At 37.6% G+C, this 15,200-nt stretch overlaps 1 protein-coding gene across 1 annotated transcript; it reads left to right on the forward strand.

Annotated features, from left to right (window-relative positions):
* Nucleotides 1-3,474: 3,474 nt before the first annotated feature.
* On the forward strand, nucleotides 3,475-4,554 carry LOC139145613 (uncharacterized). The gene has a single exon (XM_070716880.1). The coding sequence runs from the start codon at nucleotides 3,475-3,477 to the stop codon at nucleotides 4,552-4,554; it is 1,080 nt and encodes a 359-aa protein (XP_070572981.1).
* The last annotated feature ends 10,646 nt before the right edge of the window (nucleotides 4,555-15,200 follow it).

Raw genomic sequence — 15,200 nt, forward strand, 5'->3', positions numbered from 1 at the left:
ATAGCTGTGTGTTGAATGACCCTTTTGTATTATTGATGTCATTTTTGTTTCAATTTCTCTAGAAATCTTGTTTGATGGAGATATCATTGGTTATTACATCTGTGTTACATCTGTATTTTGAGTTCAGTTATGTGGAATATGTAGACGGAAGGCACCATATTTCATATATTTCATATAATCATATATTTCATATAATGAAGGAAAAGTAACTCAACACACCGTTCATATCTTCGTGTTTGCATTTTGTGTATGATATTGTGTATATTGTCAGTGTATATTATGTTTGGCTGTTTTATATAAAGTGTTAATTAGCCATGGCGATTATTCTAGTTAAGAGTAAAACACTAGCACCACTTACAAGTTGGTACCTTATGCTAAAAAATACAAGTGAACAAAATGACGCCCACGAGGAAAGTTCGTCGGCCGCCCAATTATAAGTGGATGATGCAGTCCAATCTTTCACAGATCAAAATTCATTGACTATTTTCTCAAATAAATCGTGAAGAAATAAACAACATACATCAAAGATACGACTGATTTTACACGGAAAATTGAGACAATAAAAGTTCCGGCCAATGCGACATTGGTAACACTAGACATTGTTTCAATGTACACTAATACAACGCACAATGAACCAATGGAATCAGTCGACAGAGCATTAAATCAGGAAAGATCATCAAATGATTGCATAATCAAACAACCAACAACAAAATACATGATAGCTATGCTGAAAATAATCTTGAAAAACAACACTTTCAAGTCAACAGTGAATTTTACCGTCATGTATTTGGGTGCGGTACGAGATCTCCAGTTTTACCAGAAATTCCCGACATTACATTTCACAAGACAAAATGAGAATAATTCAGCAACACACTGAACAAATATCGCTCTGACTGAGATTCAGAAACGATGTATGATTCTCATTGGAACTCAACACGAGCTTAATGAATCATATCAAACATGAAAAATGCATCATACTTTCAAATTTTCGAAAGCTCTTCTCAAGAAATCATATCGTTAGACCTCATTATCTATAAAGGTCATCGGTGGAACAAAGAGGACATTCTCGACTGCAAAACACACACAAAACCAACAGATACATTGCGGTTCACGAAACCAAACGGCAACATTCAAGGGCCTTGTTAAACGCGAAACATTACGATACATTAGAACAATCATGCAACAACAAGGCAATAGAGAATACAAGATATTTTCGAGATAAAAGTAATGAAATGCGACCAAACGATTCTAAATCTTTTTAAATTATTACTAACTTTGGACAATCGGATGACATTTAAATGTTATTAAATTTTCATTAAATTAATTTCAAATTTCCTTGGAATCGTAAATAGTAAAAGGGAACCAAAACATTTTCAGGTCCCTAAATGCTGATAAAAATCTCCAAGTACCCCTCTACAATCTCCCAAAATTTTCGATTCCAACCCGAATTCCTCTGCCTCTCACCATTATTTGTGAGCGTAGCCTAATCACATACTAAAGAAACGGTAATATAAGCGTTACGATGATGCCAAACTTCACAAAACTACAACAGTCCGATCTCCGATTCAAATGAGCTTACACAAATACAGCCTGAACGAACAGTAGACATTCTAGCTTCCGTATTTGAACAAACTGAACTTTCAGTGGAACAACTCGATTGGTACGTAACACCTACAATCATTCAATCAGTGCACATGTTTCACCAAAAGAAAATGAAGGACTGATGAAGACAACTCAGTACTCTCGAAAGGTAGCATCAAAGGATATCGCAGTGTCACATTAGTCATGCTATCCCATAGGGCAGAACACGTAGATTAGGGTTACGTCTCGCCATGGCAAATCAACACTATACATAAAACGACCAAACATAAAGATAATATACACTTACAATATCCACATGTACCGTACACAAAATTCAAACAACTAAGATATGAACGATTTGCGGAGCTGCTTTCTCTTATTACATGTCACCAATTGTGTCTGCTGTTGAATTAATCTTCCTGCACAGACCTTTGTTCCTGCCAAGGCAGCGATAACTGTGGCAACCCTTTTACTCATGACAATGCTGGTGAAGAAGAGGATGATGAATTCCTACAGTTACTAGATTTACTGGAAATGACATGAATTATTTGGATCATAAATCATGCCATTACTTTGACTGTAGCTTACTCTGACACATTGTTTCCGCTACAAAGCTACATTTCAACAACTACAATAGTGTCTTTCGTGTGGATCTTTTTGTTGCATTGATACTTAAATTATTTTTTAAATACCATTATTAAAAGAGGAAATATTTATTTCGACAGAAATATGAAAATATTTCCGTAAATTAATTTAAATATCACTTTTGATATCAATTTTGTGTTTTACATGCAAATACCATCACCACAGACCATATATCACTCGATAGTGTAAAAGTGTGTTTAGAATAGTTAACAATGAATTTTCTAATTTCATATTTCATTTCTGCAAATTGCTTACCAGTGTAATTTATGGACATAAAGGGGTACGGCCTTCCTTGATAGCTCAACATTGTCAATTTTCTTCAAGTAGAGATAATAAGCTTTCAAATGACGTATGATGTGGCTGTATGATAGGACTCTATGTGTTAACATTTTTAAAATATTGTTATTCTAAGGGGAAAATATTTTTTCCATATAAATATGAAAATATTTCAGTGAAATCCATTTCAATATCTCTTTGAATATTCATTTTGTATTCTACATGTAACTACCTTTCATTTGATATATCACTCGATAGTTTAAATGTTTGTTTAGAAAAGTTAACTATAAATTTATAATACTATATCGTATTTATGCAAATTGGGTATGCGTGTTTATTATGCAAATTAGGAGGCTATGGCCCAACTTGGTAGCTCCAAATTGTCAATTTTCGTGAAGTAGAGATAATAAGCTTTCAAATGACGTATGGTGTGGCTGTGTGTTGTTGCTGTATGTGTTCAAATTTTTAAAATATTGTTATTCAATACGGGAAAATATTGTTTTCCATATAAACATGAAAATATTTCAGTATAATCAATTTCAATATCTCTTTGAATATCCATTTTGTATTTTACATGGAAAGACCTTTCAATTGATATATCACTCAATAGTTTAAACGTATCGTTAGAGAAGTTAACAATAAATTTCAAATATTATATCGCATTTATGCAAATTGGGTACCCTTGTTAATTATGCAAATTAGGAGGCTATGGCCCTACTTGGCAGCTCCACATCGTCAATTGTCTTAAAGTAGAGATAATAAGCTTTCAAATGACGTATGATGTGGCCGTATGTAAGGTGGGTACATTAAACTCCTAAAATAAGGCCCTTTTTGTGGATTCGCCGCTCGCCTATTAGGAGCGGAAGCGTTGGCTAAAAGTGACATGATTCTGATTGCAATCTGAAACCAACTTGCATACTTGATGAGCCACGTATTACAGAGCAGAAAAAACCACGACCACTGGCCGGCATCATGGCATTCAGGAAAACCAATTCTAATGGCAGGGAATATGAAGTCGGAAAGCCACTAGGAAACGACTACAGACGTGCTTTGGTCGACAAATTAAAGGAACTAGGTGCAGATGAAGTAAGTCGCAGTATACCGTATGGTGTGATAAGTAAATGTGCAAGAGAGCACAAAGTTGATCGTAGTACTGTGACAACAATCTGGGAACGTTATTGTGATACAGGTTCCGTATCTCCGAAGAAATGTCCTGGAAACAAACTTTGCAGAAAACTTTGGTGTGATGATTTGAGATATATTGAACTCATGAAGACAGAAACCCCGTCGATGACTTACCGAGAAATACAAAGGAAACTTGAAGAAAATGCCAACGTGATCGTATCGGAGGCTACCATTTGTCGTGCTGTACGACATCGTCTTCTTCAAGGCAAGTGGACCCGCAAGAAAATGATAAGGCCAGCACGGGAAAGATTCAGCCAGGCTAATTTGATGTATACTCAAGCTTATCTCAATGTTTTACACAATATCGACCCTATGCGACTGCGATTTTTTGATGAGAGTGGCTTTACGCTCCAGACATCGAATAGGACGTACGGACATTCACCAATTGGACTGCCTGCTGTCGAAATACAACGTTACAATCCGGGAGCAAGTTTCACTTTAAATTTACTCGTCAGTCCTTTCGGGGTCGCACATGCAAACGTTGTCCAGGGACCATCTAACACGGATAGATATCTTCATTTTTTCAGTGAAGCTGCAGAAACAGTTATGGAGAACGCCCTATCAGCTCTCTCTCCCGGCGATGTCGTCGTAGTCGACAACTGTCCCACTCATCATAACAGAGGAGGTGACATATTATCCCAGTTTTTGGATAATTTAGGCATTGAATACATCTTCACTCCCACATACTCCCCGGACTTCAATGCAGCAGAATTTGCATTTAGATGTCTCAAGACTATATTCAAGAGACCATTTTATCAACGACTTGCTCTTGACAATATGGAATATGCGATTCTCCGGGCTGTTACTGAAATTACACCGGGACAGTGTCTAGAATTTTTCAGATCAGTAGGCTATCTAGTCTTGTAATGTGGCCATGACGACAGTGAACTCCACAGTGTTAAACTTAACGTTGTCTCTACGTTCGATTTTCAAATTTATATGGATGTTATAACGATAGGACATCACTGAATATGGACTTTGTTTTGCTTACGCTAGTCCGTAATTCACATGTTATTTTTGACTTTCATCGTCGTCCGCAGTGATATAAGCTTACATGTAGACTTCGTTTCTTACGTTGACAACAGACACTGTCAGAGCTCGAAGTAGACGTATTTCATTCCTTTCAAGGTTAAAGTTTCGTGTTAACGTTTCATTCCACAGAGTTGACAGCAGCAGCAAACGTAGCCCGTTGAATTATGATCACTTTATTCGTGTTCAAAAAATAAACGTTTTTGAAGTATGTTACGGTGTGTGTGTTTTGTGCAATGTAATTTTGAGGTGAATTGCAGCAAAGTGTGTAGTTTCTTTTGAGAAAACCTTCAGCTCTTCAACTCTTAGCTGAAACTGTAAAACCAGTTACATTGTAGATCAAGTGTATCTCTCAGTCTAGACAGAGCGGCTGTCCCATGCTGGTTTACTATAATTAATCAAGGAGTCGGTGGCTTTGAAATGTGTCGTGATACTCAAGCTTATCGTTTGTGTTGTACGTGAAATGTGTCTGTCTCGTACGCCGAGTTGCGGTGCCTAGGTGAAATCCACTGTATTTTGGCAATGGTGTTTCCTCGATGAAGAATGCCGTACCATGAAATTCGCTTATAGCTAACTGTGTTTGCCATGTGACCAGATTTTCTGTTTGTTTCAAGTTTAGCCACATTCAACTAATCTTGTTAAGTGTATTGACCTTTGAAGTAAAGTTATTTTTATAGTGTTGCAAGTTCTGGTGTACCATAGTGTTTTGCCTTTGATCAGGTTTTTTAAGAGTAGATTTCGGTGGCCTGATGTTCTATGTGGAATTCAACTATGTCAGATTGTGTCTTTAGTTGTATATGGAGTCCATCGAGACTTATTTTTCATAAACTGTCTTTTTTGTTCAATTGTATCGCATAATGAGGTTATTACGAAAATACCGCAAAGGATGCACGAGGACATTGGCGCAGCGTATCGCCCGACGCGAAGCGGAGGGCGATCGAGGCGCCAATGTCCGAGTGCATCCTTAGGGACCGTTCAGTTTTTACGGCCGGGGGGGGCCGGCAAAATCCAGGGGGGTCATCATAATTTTGGTATCCAAGAAGGGGGGGGGTCATCACTTTTTCACTGGTAGGAAAGGGGGGTCACCACATTTTCAAAAACATAATACCTACAATAAAGTCCACTTTATGCCATGGCCATGATTGACCCTCTTTACCGGCGGGCCGCCTTCGGCGGCCCAATACAATGAATATACTTTATGTATTACCCATGACCCTCTTAGCGGGCAGACGCCTTTGGTGGCCCACTCCAATTAGGTTTACTTCATGCAATGGCCATGATCAACCCTCTTTACCGGCGGGCCGCCTGCGGCGGCCCACTTCAATAAATTGACTTTATTGTAATACCCCATGACCATCTTAACGGCCGGACGCCTTCAGCGGCCCTGTTCAGTAAAGTTTACTTCATGCAATGGCCATGATCGACCCTCTTTTTACCAGCGGGCCACCTTTGGTTGCCCACTAGAATAAAGTTGACTTTACGTAATGGCCCATGACCCTCTTAACCGGAGGGCTGCCTTTGGCGAACCACTCCAATAAAGTTTACTTTATACAATGTCCATGGACATAAGTTGTGTCTATGGAAATGAAGGCTGAGAAGTTTGTACACTGGCATCTCTGCTACACGAATAAAGTGCGCCGCGTACCGGAGTTCAAATCCAAACCGTGCGGGTAAATTTGACATATGGGTTTTGGTTATTTTTCAGTGGGGGGGGGGGTCATCAAATTTTTCGTCTGACAAAGGGGGGGTCATCATTTTTTCGCGAAAAATGCAGGGGGTCATCATTTTTTTGAACACCGGCGACAAGATTTTGCCCCCCCCCCCCGGCCGTAAAAAACTGAACGGTCCCTTAGCGGTATTTTCGTAATAACCTTATTATTATACATCTTACATTCCTGATCGGGGCATCAAATGTCGGAGTAGTGACCGTTTTCGTGCAATGTCGACAATTTTTCTTCCGATTTTATCGCGCCAGTGTGGAACGCTACCTCGGACGCGCTTCTGCAAGTTTTGGATTGCGTGCACACATACGTACGTAAAGAGCGCGCGGGAGACTTGTTATGGCACTCGTCCAAGGGGTCCCTTGAAACCGTTTACAGTGAACGCGCAGATACAGCCGCACGGAATGGGGCGCCTTGAAACCGTGCCGTACGGAACGGGCCCGAGTTCCGTTCGGCTTTTTTAGCGCACGCTAAATTCTATTGTTCTCGATGGTAGATGTATAATAATGTATTGGATTCTCATTCTCCTAAACAATTGTTTACGTCTTGTACAACTTTATCCGCATTCGAATGGGTTCAGAGGTATTTACACATTGTATTCTGGTGCAGTTTGGTTCACGAGGATGTAAAAAATACTGACTAAAGTACAAGTGCTGAGGTACAAGTCAATCCATCAGTTTCCGGTGGCTGCAATGCGTACGATCATCCGGAGCTCTGTGACACAACATGGTGCTTACTTTCACATTGACACATAGACATTTGTTAAGTTCAGGCGCCAGTTATTATTTCTTCTTCCACTTACATAATAGACAGTAGCTGAACGACACTGATGTAAGACATTTGCCGGATCCAAGAACTATGAGTAGGCCCTCGGACACTCATAAGTCGTGAAACTTACTTGCAATAATTGTGTGTTTGAGTAATCTCACACGTACGCCACTGTTCTCAAAGACGCAAATGTATTCATTTTCAGTAACATAAACAGGCTGAGTATTTTCCTAGGATACGACTGGGACCCCCTGTCACTTGTGTGTCTGAATTTACTTGATGTTATGCAGAGCATTTTCCTAGAATATGAGTGGGACCCCCCCCCCCCCGGTCACCTGTGTGTCTGAAGTCACTTGTGTGTACGCAGAGCATTTTACTAGAATATGAGTTGGACCCCCGTCACCTGTGTGCCTGAAGTTAATAGGGTGTTTGAGAAACCTTACTTATATGCGTCGCTATCTAAAGGCATTCGCATTCAGTCGCAGTGATATCTGTATCTTTGAATTGTATGTTTGTCGGCTCACTTGTGTAGTGAAGCTCACATGTACGTCGCGAAACTGAACTCACTCGTGTGTTTGAGAAATATGCATGTACGATGTATCTCTATGATACGTATCGTCGCCAAAAAATGACAGTGCACATTATTTGTAGGAATGTGTTTGTGTATACGTTTGTGCATCCTGTGTTGGTATGCATCATGAGCAGACCTTCCGCCAATGTTTTCTTATTGTCCTGTACTGAATGTATAGTGCTATGTGCTCGTGTATTCTCACAGATACCATGTGTACGTCATCTCGTACATATATATATATATATATATATATATATATATATATATATATATATATATATATATATATATATATATATATACAAAATGTATACATTTATATATATATATATATATATATATATATATATATATATATATATATATGTGATGTGTTCATATGTACGTACGTATGTATGTATGTATGTACGTACTATGTATGTATGTATGTATGTATGTATGTATGTATGTATGTATGTATGTATGTATGTATGTATGTATGTATGTATGTATGTATGTTTGTATGTTTGTATGTATGTATTTATGTATGTATGTATGTCCGTCCAGATCAAAAACTGCTACACTACAGTAGCTACCGGCTTAGTATTTATTGTACAGGTGCACCAAGGGATGGAGATGTGAACTTGTTCAAATGAACATGTCAGCATCAAAAATATGCAAATGAGGTAAAAAAAAAATCCTGCAAACTGCTATAACTCAGTAACAATTGGTCAGATTTGGTTGAAACTTGGTATGTAAGTAGCTTTAGGTATTCTAAATTAGGTGTGTACAACTGTGGATCACATTTGTATGTTTGTATTTTTGGGTAATTTTTTTCAGTTTTTAATAAAACAAAATCTTATTTTCTGAAATTGCTTGTCCGATTGCTTTGAAGTTGGTATCCATATTCCCCGGGATAACCTCATGCAAGTTTGTAAAAATTGTAGTGAATTTTAAGGATTTGTAATTTTGGGGCAATCTTCCCAATTTTTGTCAATTTTTTTGTTCTCCAAAGACTACTTATCCGATGCCTTTGGTATTTGGTATACAGGTTCATAAGGTTGATGAAAATGGGATGTATTGAAATTCTTATAAAAATTTGGGATTTTGTATTTTTGGGCAGTTTTTGTCATTTTTGGTCAAAAAATGTCTTTCTCAAAATCTGCTGATTCGTATCTTCGATGTTTGGTATACAGGTTTGTAGGGTTTATCTTAATATGATATATTGAAATCAGCTTGAAGTCTGCAATTTTGTATTTTTGGGGCAATTTTTGCTATTTTGGTCAAAAACATTGTTCACAAAATCTTTTTAATAGCTTTGATATTGAGTAGAAATTTTGCTATTCATTATCTTAATTAAATATGTTCGAATTATATCTTCTTCAATTACATATTTTTGCAGCTATATTGTCCATTTTGGTCTGGCTGACCTGAAGTGGGCTGTCAAAGATTTCCTCCTTCATCAACACGTATCGCAAAGAGTTATTCTCTACATAACACAAAGGAGCTCTATCAGCTGCCAGGTTGCTTGTTTTAAATTTCAGAGAAACGTCTTCAATTTCCTATTTTTATGTAGCTTCCTAATTTTTCATGGAAAAACCTACATAAAATAGTCACAGTATCGATTCCATAATTTATTCATGTTTTGTTGATATGAACAAAATAAATAAATATTTGTGAAAAGATTTTCTGATTTTGGCGATTTTATACCTACAGGAACTAAGAATACATAATGTGGTGATTTTGTGAGCATTCCATATGGTAAACTGTATTTGGTGTTAAAATGTGGTAAAAGAATCATTGGAAAGCACAGCTGAATGTGATTTTAGCAGGCTTGGTTTCCAACAAATATTCCAAACTTTTTTTAATGTGTGAGAGTATCGGGGTTATAAATAGCTCTTCAACTTCCTGTCATTGTATCTCTTTAAATAAACATTGTTGATATGCAAGGGTGGACCATTTGATATCATAATGGGGATCTGGAAGATTTTCAGGAAAAAAAGATTCCAAGCAAAATACTTGACTAAAAGAAAAGGTGGAAGAGTGGGAAAAAATACTGTACAGTGGATCAGGTAGAAAATAATGCTACCTCATCAATCTTCAGGACCCTCCCCCCGATATCAAATGGTCCTGCCCTATGTCTTTGTGCACACATTTTACAATACAGTGTATCTCAGTTGAAGATTCCAAGTCATGTTAGGATTTGCAAAGGAATAGTCAAGTTCACCACAGTGAAAATTCTTAAGTTGATCTCAGTGCCATCACCCTTGTGATATATTGGTTTTGTAAGTTGTTCCAAAAGTGGATGCTCCAATGGAACTGGAAGAAAATGTTTACTTTTCCCTGTAGGGTTTCTAAGTTAATGGTTGTGTGTTGAAATCTCTCCATGTGTCTGGTGTATGAGCAAAATGTAAACATTGGTTGCATGTTATGCATTTCAGTCAAGGTCATCTGTTGTTCATGAAAATCCAGAAACGGTAGCTGCTTGCCTGTATTTGCCAACACATAACTGTCTTGCGTGTTTATTGTCTTAAACATTATCACATGCTAAGTAGAAAGAGGACATGAAACTAATGGAATTGATGTATAATATTCACCCTGAGTGCCTGTATATGTAACTATTTTATCATTACATCTAGCTGTTTGTTATATATTTGTCACTCTTCATGGGCCAAAGAACACTAAGTATCTATAGTGGCGACGCACATAATAGGAACGCAAAAATCGAACTTCTCTACGTGGAGGTATGGAACGAAAAAATTCAAATTTATATCGCCGAATTATTCAATTTAAACCTGGAGATATTTCGCTTAGGGTCTGCCTACCCTTGTTCCGTGTGCCGTAAAAAGCAAATACTATGGAAGATATCAGCGCAACCTATTGGGTGGTACAGACTTTTGACACAAACTTGTCCATTTTGTGGAAAAATATGGTGAAAAAACAAAGTCGTCGTGTGCGTTCCTACTCTCAATATTACTCATACTGCCCTAAATTTTAGCGTTTTACTCCGTTACCTTTTCGTTCCCAGGTTCGATGTGGCCAGTGATCGATAGCGCAGATACTAAGATTTGAGACTACGTATTCGGTTTTTGTATTAAAGCAGTGAGACGGAAATGTTACTTAAAATGTGCCCAAAATATCAACGATCTTTTTTTTTTTTTGAAAAAGTAAATTTATTTCCACATAGTCACAAATAAAACAAATCTATAAAACTGTGAATGCATTAAAATTACAATGCGTCTTGTCTGAAGACAAAAACAACAAATAATTAGCTGTTTAATTGCAAAGATCATCATATGAATGCATTCAGGATGCATTCTTCTCCTTCAAGTCTTACAAGGCTTGAAAACTTTGTGATAAAAACCTCAGTTTTGTTCATCATCTTATAAGTGAAATATAATGTATTCATCCATGAGGAGAGATAACATTTCAATTGCATGACATAGGATTGAAGGTAAACTTTAATCCCATCAAGAGTAACCGTATTTCGAATATTCCAAACTGTATATTTTACAAAGGAAGTAATACAGTAAATAATGTCAGATGTTGCATTCTTATCATTTTCGATTCCTGCCATTGCTAATCTTTCGATATTGATATTATTATCAAAGTTGTGTTTTCTGACAAAGAAAGAAATACATTTCTGCCAGATTTCTTTAACATATTTACACTCAAATAAGATGTGATCCAGTGTTTCTTCTTGGCCACAAATATGACATTTCCCATCACTTAAATTGAAAGTTTTGGCCGAGCTTCCTGTGACTGGGCCTCGATGGAAAATCTTCCAATTTAAATCATTTACTGAATTGCTGACAATTCCTGTTGAATTAAGACGGTTGAATAAAGTAGCTTTGTAATTGTCAGTGAGACTTAGATTCTCAGCCCATTTTTGACCAATCTGACCTTTGACTGCATGCCATTTCTTATCAACTGATTTCCAATAAAGTGACTTGGTTTTGACATCACTTTTGTCAGACCATAATTCTCTAAGTCTAAAATATCATAGTTTTCTTCATTTTGGATGTTTGAAGAGATGATTTGTTTCCAGGAATCTGGAATAGCATTGAGGAGTGTTTCATACTCTGTCTTGATTTCCTCTTGCACATGTCTAATTGTACCTCCTCAAATTTTTGCAATTATTTCCCATGGTTGAAGCCAGTCATTTCTGTCATCATTCCAGATGTCCTTAAGCCTTTTAATTCCACTCTTTGACCATTTTTAGCTCCTCAAGGAGCTATTAGAATTGAAAACTAGAAATGGCGGCGTCAAGTTTTACTTCCTTCTGTCAAGACTTCCTTCTGTCAAGATTTGGCCAACTAGCTTCCGTCTGTGTGTCCATGTGTCATGTGATAAACTGGTAGGGCGTCAACTTTAACTTCCTGTCAAGATTTGGCCAATTAACTTCTGTGTGTCCATGTGTCATGTGATAAATTGGTGCATGGTTGGACCAATTAACTGGCTGTCAATTTGAGTGTGTTGTATGATAAATTGGTGGGGGAGTTCATGGTTCGGGTATGGTGTGAGCTATGATAGTAATCAAAAGGGACTTGCTAATTTAAACCTTTCCCCAAGGTCACAGACTTTACCAGCGACCTGTTACAGAGTGCCGAGCTGAAGCTCTTATGACACTCCATTTGTACTGCGATACAATAAATGCCTTGTGCAGCAGTGCGTAGTATAGCCGCACATGTGAAAGGCATTGGATATGTAGATCTTCTGATGGGTCATATGATAAATGGGTGGGGGTTCATGGTTTTGGTTGAGGTGTGGGAGAGTGAGTTTTAGCTGTTGCACTAATCAAAACGGACCACGTCAATGACAAGGCTTTCTTCAAGGTCACTAATTTGCCTGCAATCTATACTACAGATTACCAAGCGTATTTGGGGTACTCCTTCCTGTTTGCTAGCTTTGTGTGTGCAGGGTGTGCTTCTATCTGTATGCATGGTATAGCCCCAGATAGCCTCATTGTGATGCGGACGTGATGGGTGAGCTGATGGTTTATACCATGTAAGGGGGGGGGTGTCCCAAGTGCAGTTGGAGGTGCGGGAAAGCGATTTTTAGCTGTGTCAATAATAATGTTGGGCCCTGCCTGTGTCAGTCTCTTTCTGATGTGTACCGAAGTGATGAACAAGTGAGCGTGAAAGTTTAGGTAGCTTTGGGAATTGACCGGCTAGACTAGCATCATATAAACTTACATGTTCAAAATACATTTGTAAATGTATTCGTGGAGTTCCTGATTGGACTCAATGGTGCATTGCAAGAACCTTTTCAACATAACGATTCTAATAAAACATAAAAAAAGACAGTTTGTTACAAGGCATCCTTTTCACTGAAACACTTGCAAACATGATTATGGTATGTTCTATTACTTGTAGCTCATTTCATTTATACCATTTAGACAAATTTTTCACTATTATTTCTATTTTTAGCTTTAAGATATTTTTAAAGTTGTCACAGCTCTAGTACTTTCTCTTTCGTTCTGTTTTTGAGGTATACCGTGATGAGAATGTTCCCTCACAGTATTTCATTATTCGATTCATCTGTAAGAACTAGTATTGCAATGATTAGACCGTTGTAAGCAACAGATAACTTATCATTGTGTCCAATTGTCAGGAATTCCCAAAATTGTTTAATATGTAGATTCACTGAGACTGGACAAGCGAACATTTCAAAACCTTCCTGAACTTTCAAGCTCATTTGTTCATCACGAATAAAAAAGAAAGATACATGACATTGCAAAGTGTAGTGATTTGTTTATGTTTCTCTGTCTGGGTACAGTGGAGTGGCCCTGGTGTGATGTGTAACTGAGAGGTGTAGCTGATTAAAGATATAAACAAGACCACATCAAGCCCAGCTGTTAATGTCGTAAAAATCGCTGATACACATTACCTTGGCTAATTAAGTTTTGCAGCTTGATCGGATTTCACTCTAACTGGCTATCAACTTCAATGTGTTTATGGTACATGGAGAAAACTATGGGAGCAAAGTTTTTCGACAAAATGTCACATGACCAGCCACTTCCTGTGTTAATTATGCACATACCCAATTCTGGGCTTAATAATAGAGCTATAGTTCTGATTTTTGGTATGTAGGGATAACTATGGGATACAATTTTTTTGACAAAATATTACGTGACCTTGATGACCTTTGACCCCAAATATACATATATGTCCATAACTCAGTAACCACAAGGGCTACATCCTTCATATTTTGTATGATGGGAAACCTTATGACGCCACAATCTGTACCTCATTAAGTAATTACATATCTAATTTTGGGCAAGCCAATAGAGCTGGAGGTCTGATTTTTAACATAATGACCGTAGGATAATTATGTTTTAGGGGTTGAGTGGGATGTCGTCCATTTTCCGTAAACGACAAAAAGTCAAAACTGCTGAACAGACTGCGTTGATATTTGGTACAGATGTTTAGACTAATGTCAAGGTTCCGATTGCGAAAAATGGTGCCAAACGGATCAGCGGTTAGATAGATATGGGAAATTGTTGACCCCCTTTTTCAACTAATTGATTTTAGGGGCCTTCCATATGTGTATTTTTGGAAGGTACACCAATCCTGCATTTCGGACTGTTTTATAAGTTATGGAACAGAAATGTGTGTTAGATGAATGCTAGAAACATGGAGGATGCACTGAATGGAAGTATCAGAGATTTCCACACTCTTTTGGGCATCAATTTTTACAGTCTCTTAACCCTTTCACCACCATGGTATGGCCCAAACCCATTGTTATCAATGGTGAGTGTGGACCTGTTTACAGGGAATTAGGGGTGAACGGGCTAGACAGTGAAGCTACAAGTTTTAGGTTAGTTATCAACCTAGCACCAGCATCTGTCCTGAGCATCTGCCCTTGTGTTCTCACCGGAAATTACAGGGAACAAAAAATTATTTGAGAAGTTTCTCTTCTTAATAGAAGCTATATTACAATTTAAACCTGTCATGGATGGATTGCTCTCAAATGATCTGAAACACAGTTATTGCCCATTAGCAGCAAATCTATAGCAAGATTTATGTAAAGTTCATGAACTTACACAAGGTATTAGACAAAAAGATGACCATGACTTTGCTGCCCTACATGTACTAGATCATCTTGCCCCCTTGCAGTAACTCAGTTCATTCCTATCTTAGCTTCAGTTACTACTTTCAACATTTATTTCATTCAGATTTCCTTAGCTTACCGGTAGTGTATAATTTTGTAATCTTAATTACTGTCAACTTAGCTTTACTACACTTATTCTAACCTCATTATTCTTACACTACTGTTATACCTTATGACCACAAAATTTTTCAACAGATGCATACGTAATTGTCACTCAACAAACCATTTACAGATATGTCTTCTGCTTTTTTCTCCGTATACATATACATGTCTCTTTTCTCATCTAAATGGGCTTAAAATTGCAATGTGAAAAATAGTCTTTCAGCTATATG

Source organism: Ptychodera flava, chromosome 1, assembly GCF_041260155.1.
Source record: "Ptychodera flava strain L36383 chromosome 1, AS_Pfla_20210202, whole genome shotgun sequence".
NCBI classification, from domain to species: Eukaryota; Metazoa; Hemichordata; class Enteropneusta; family Ptychoderidae; genus Ptychodera; species Ptychodera flava.

What these genes read in the sequence shown, in the direction of transcription:
- LOC139145613 (XM_070716880.1), top strand. Translation starts at nt 3,475, where the DNA reads ATGGCATTCAGGAAAACCAATTCTAATGGCAGGGAATATGAAGTCGGA.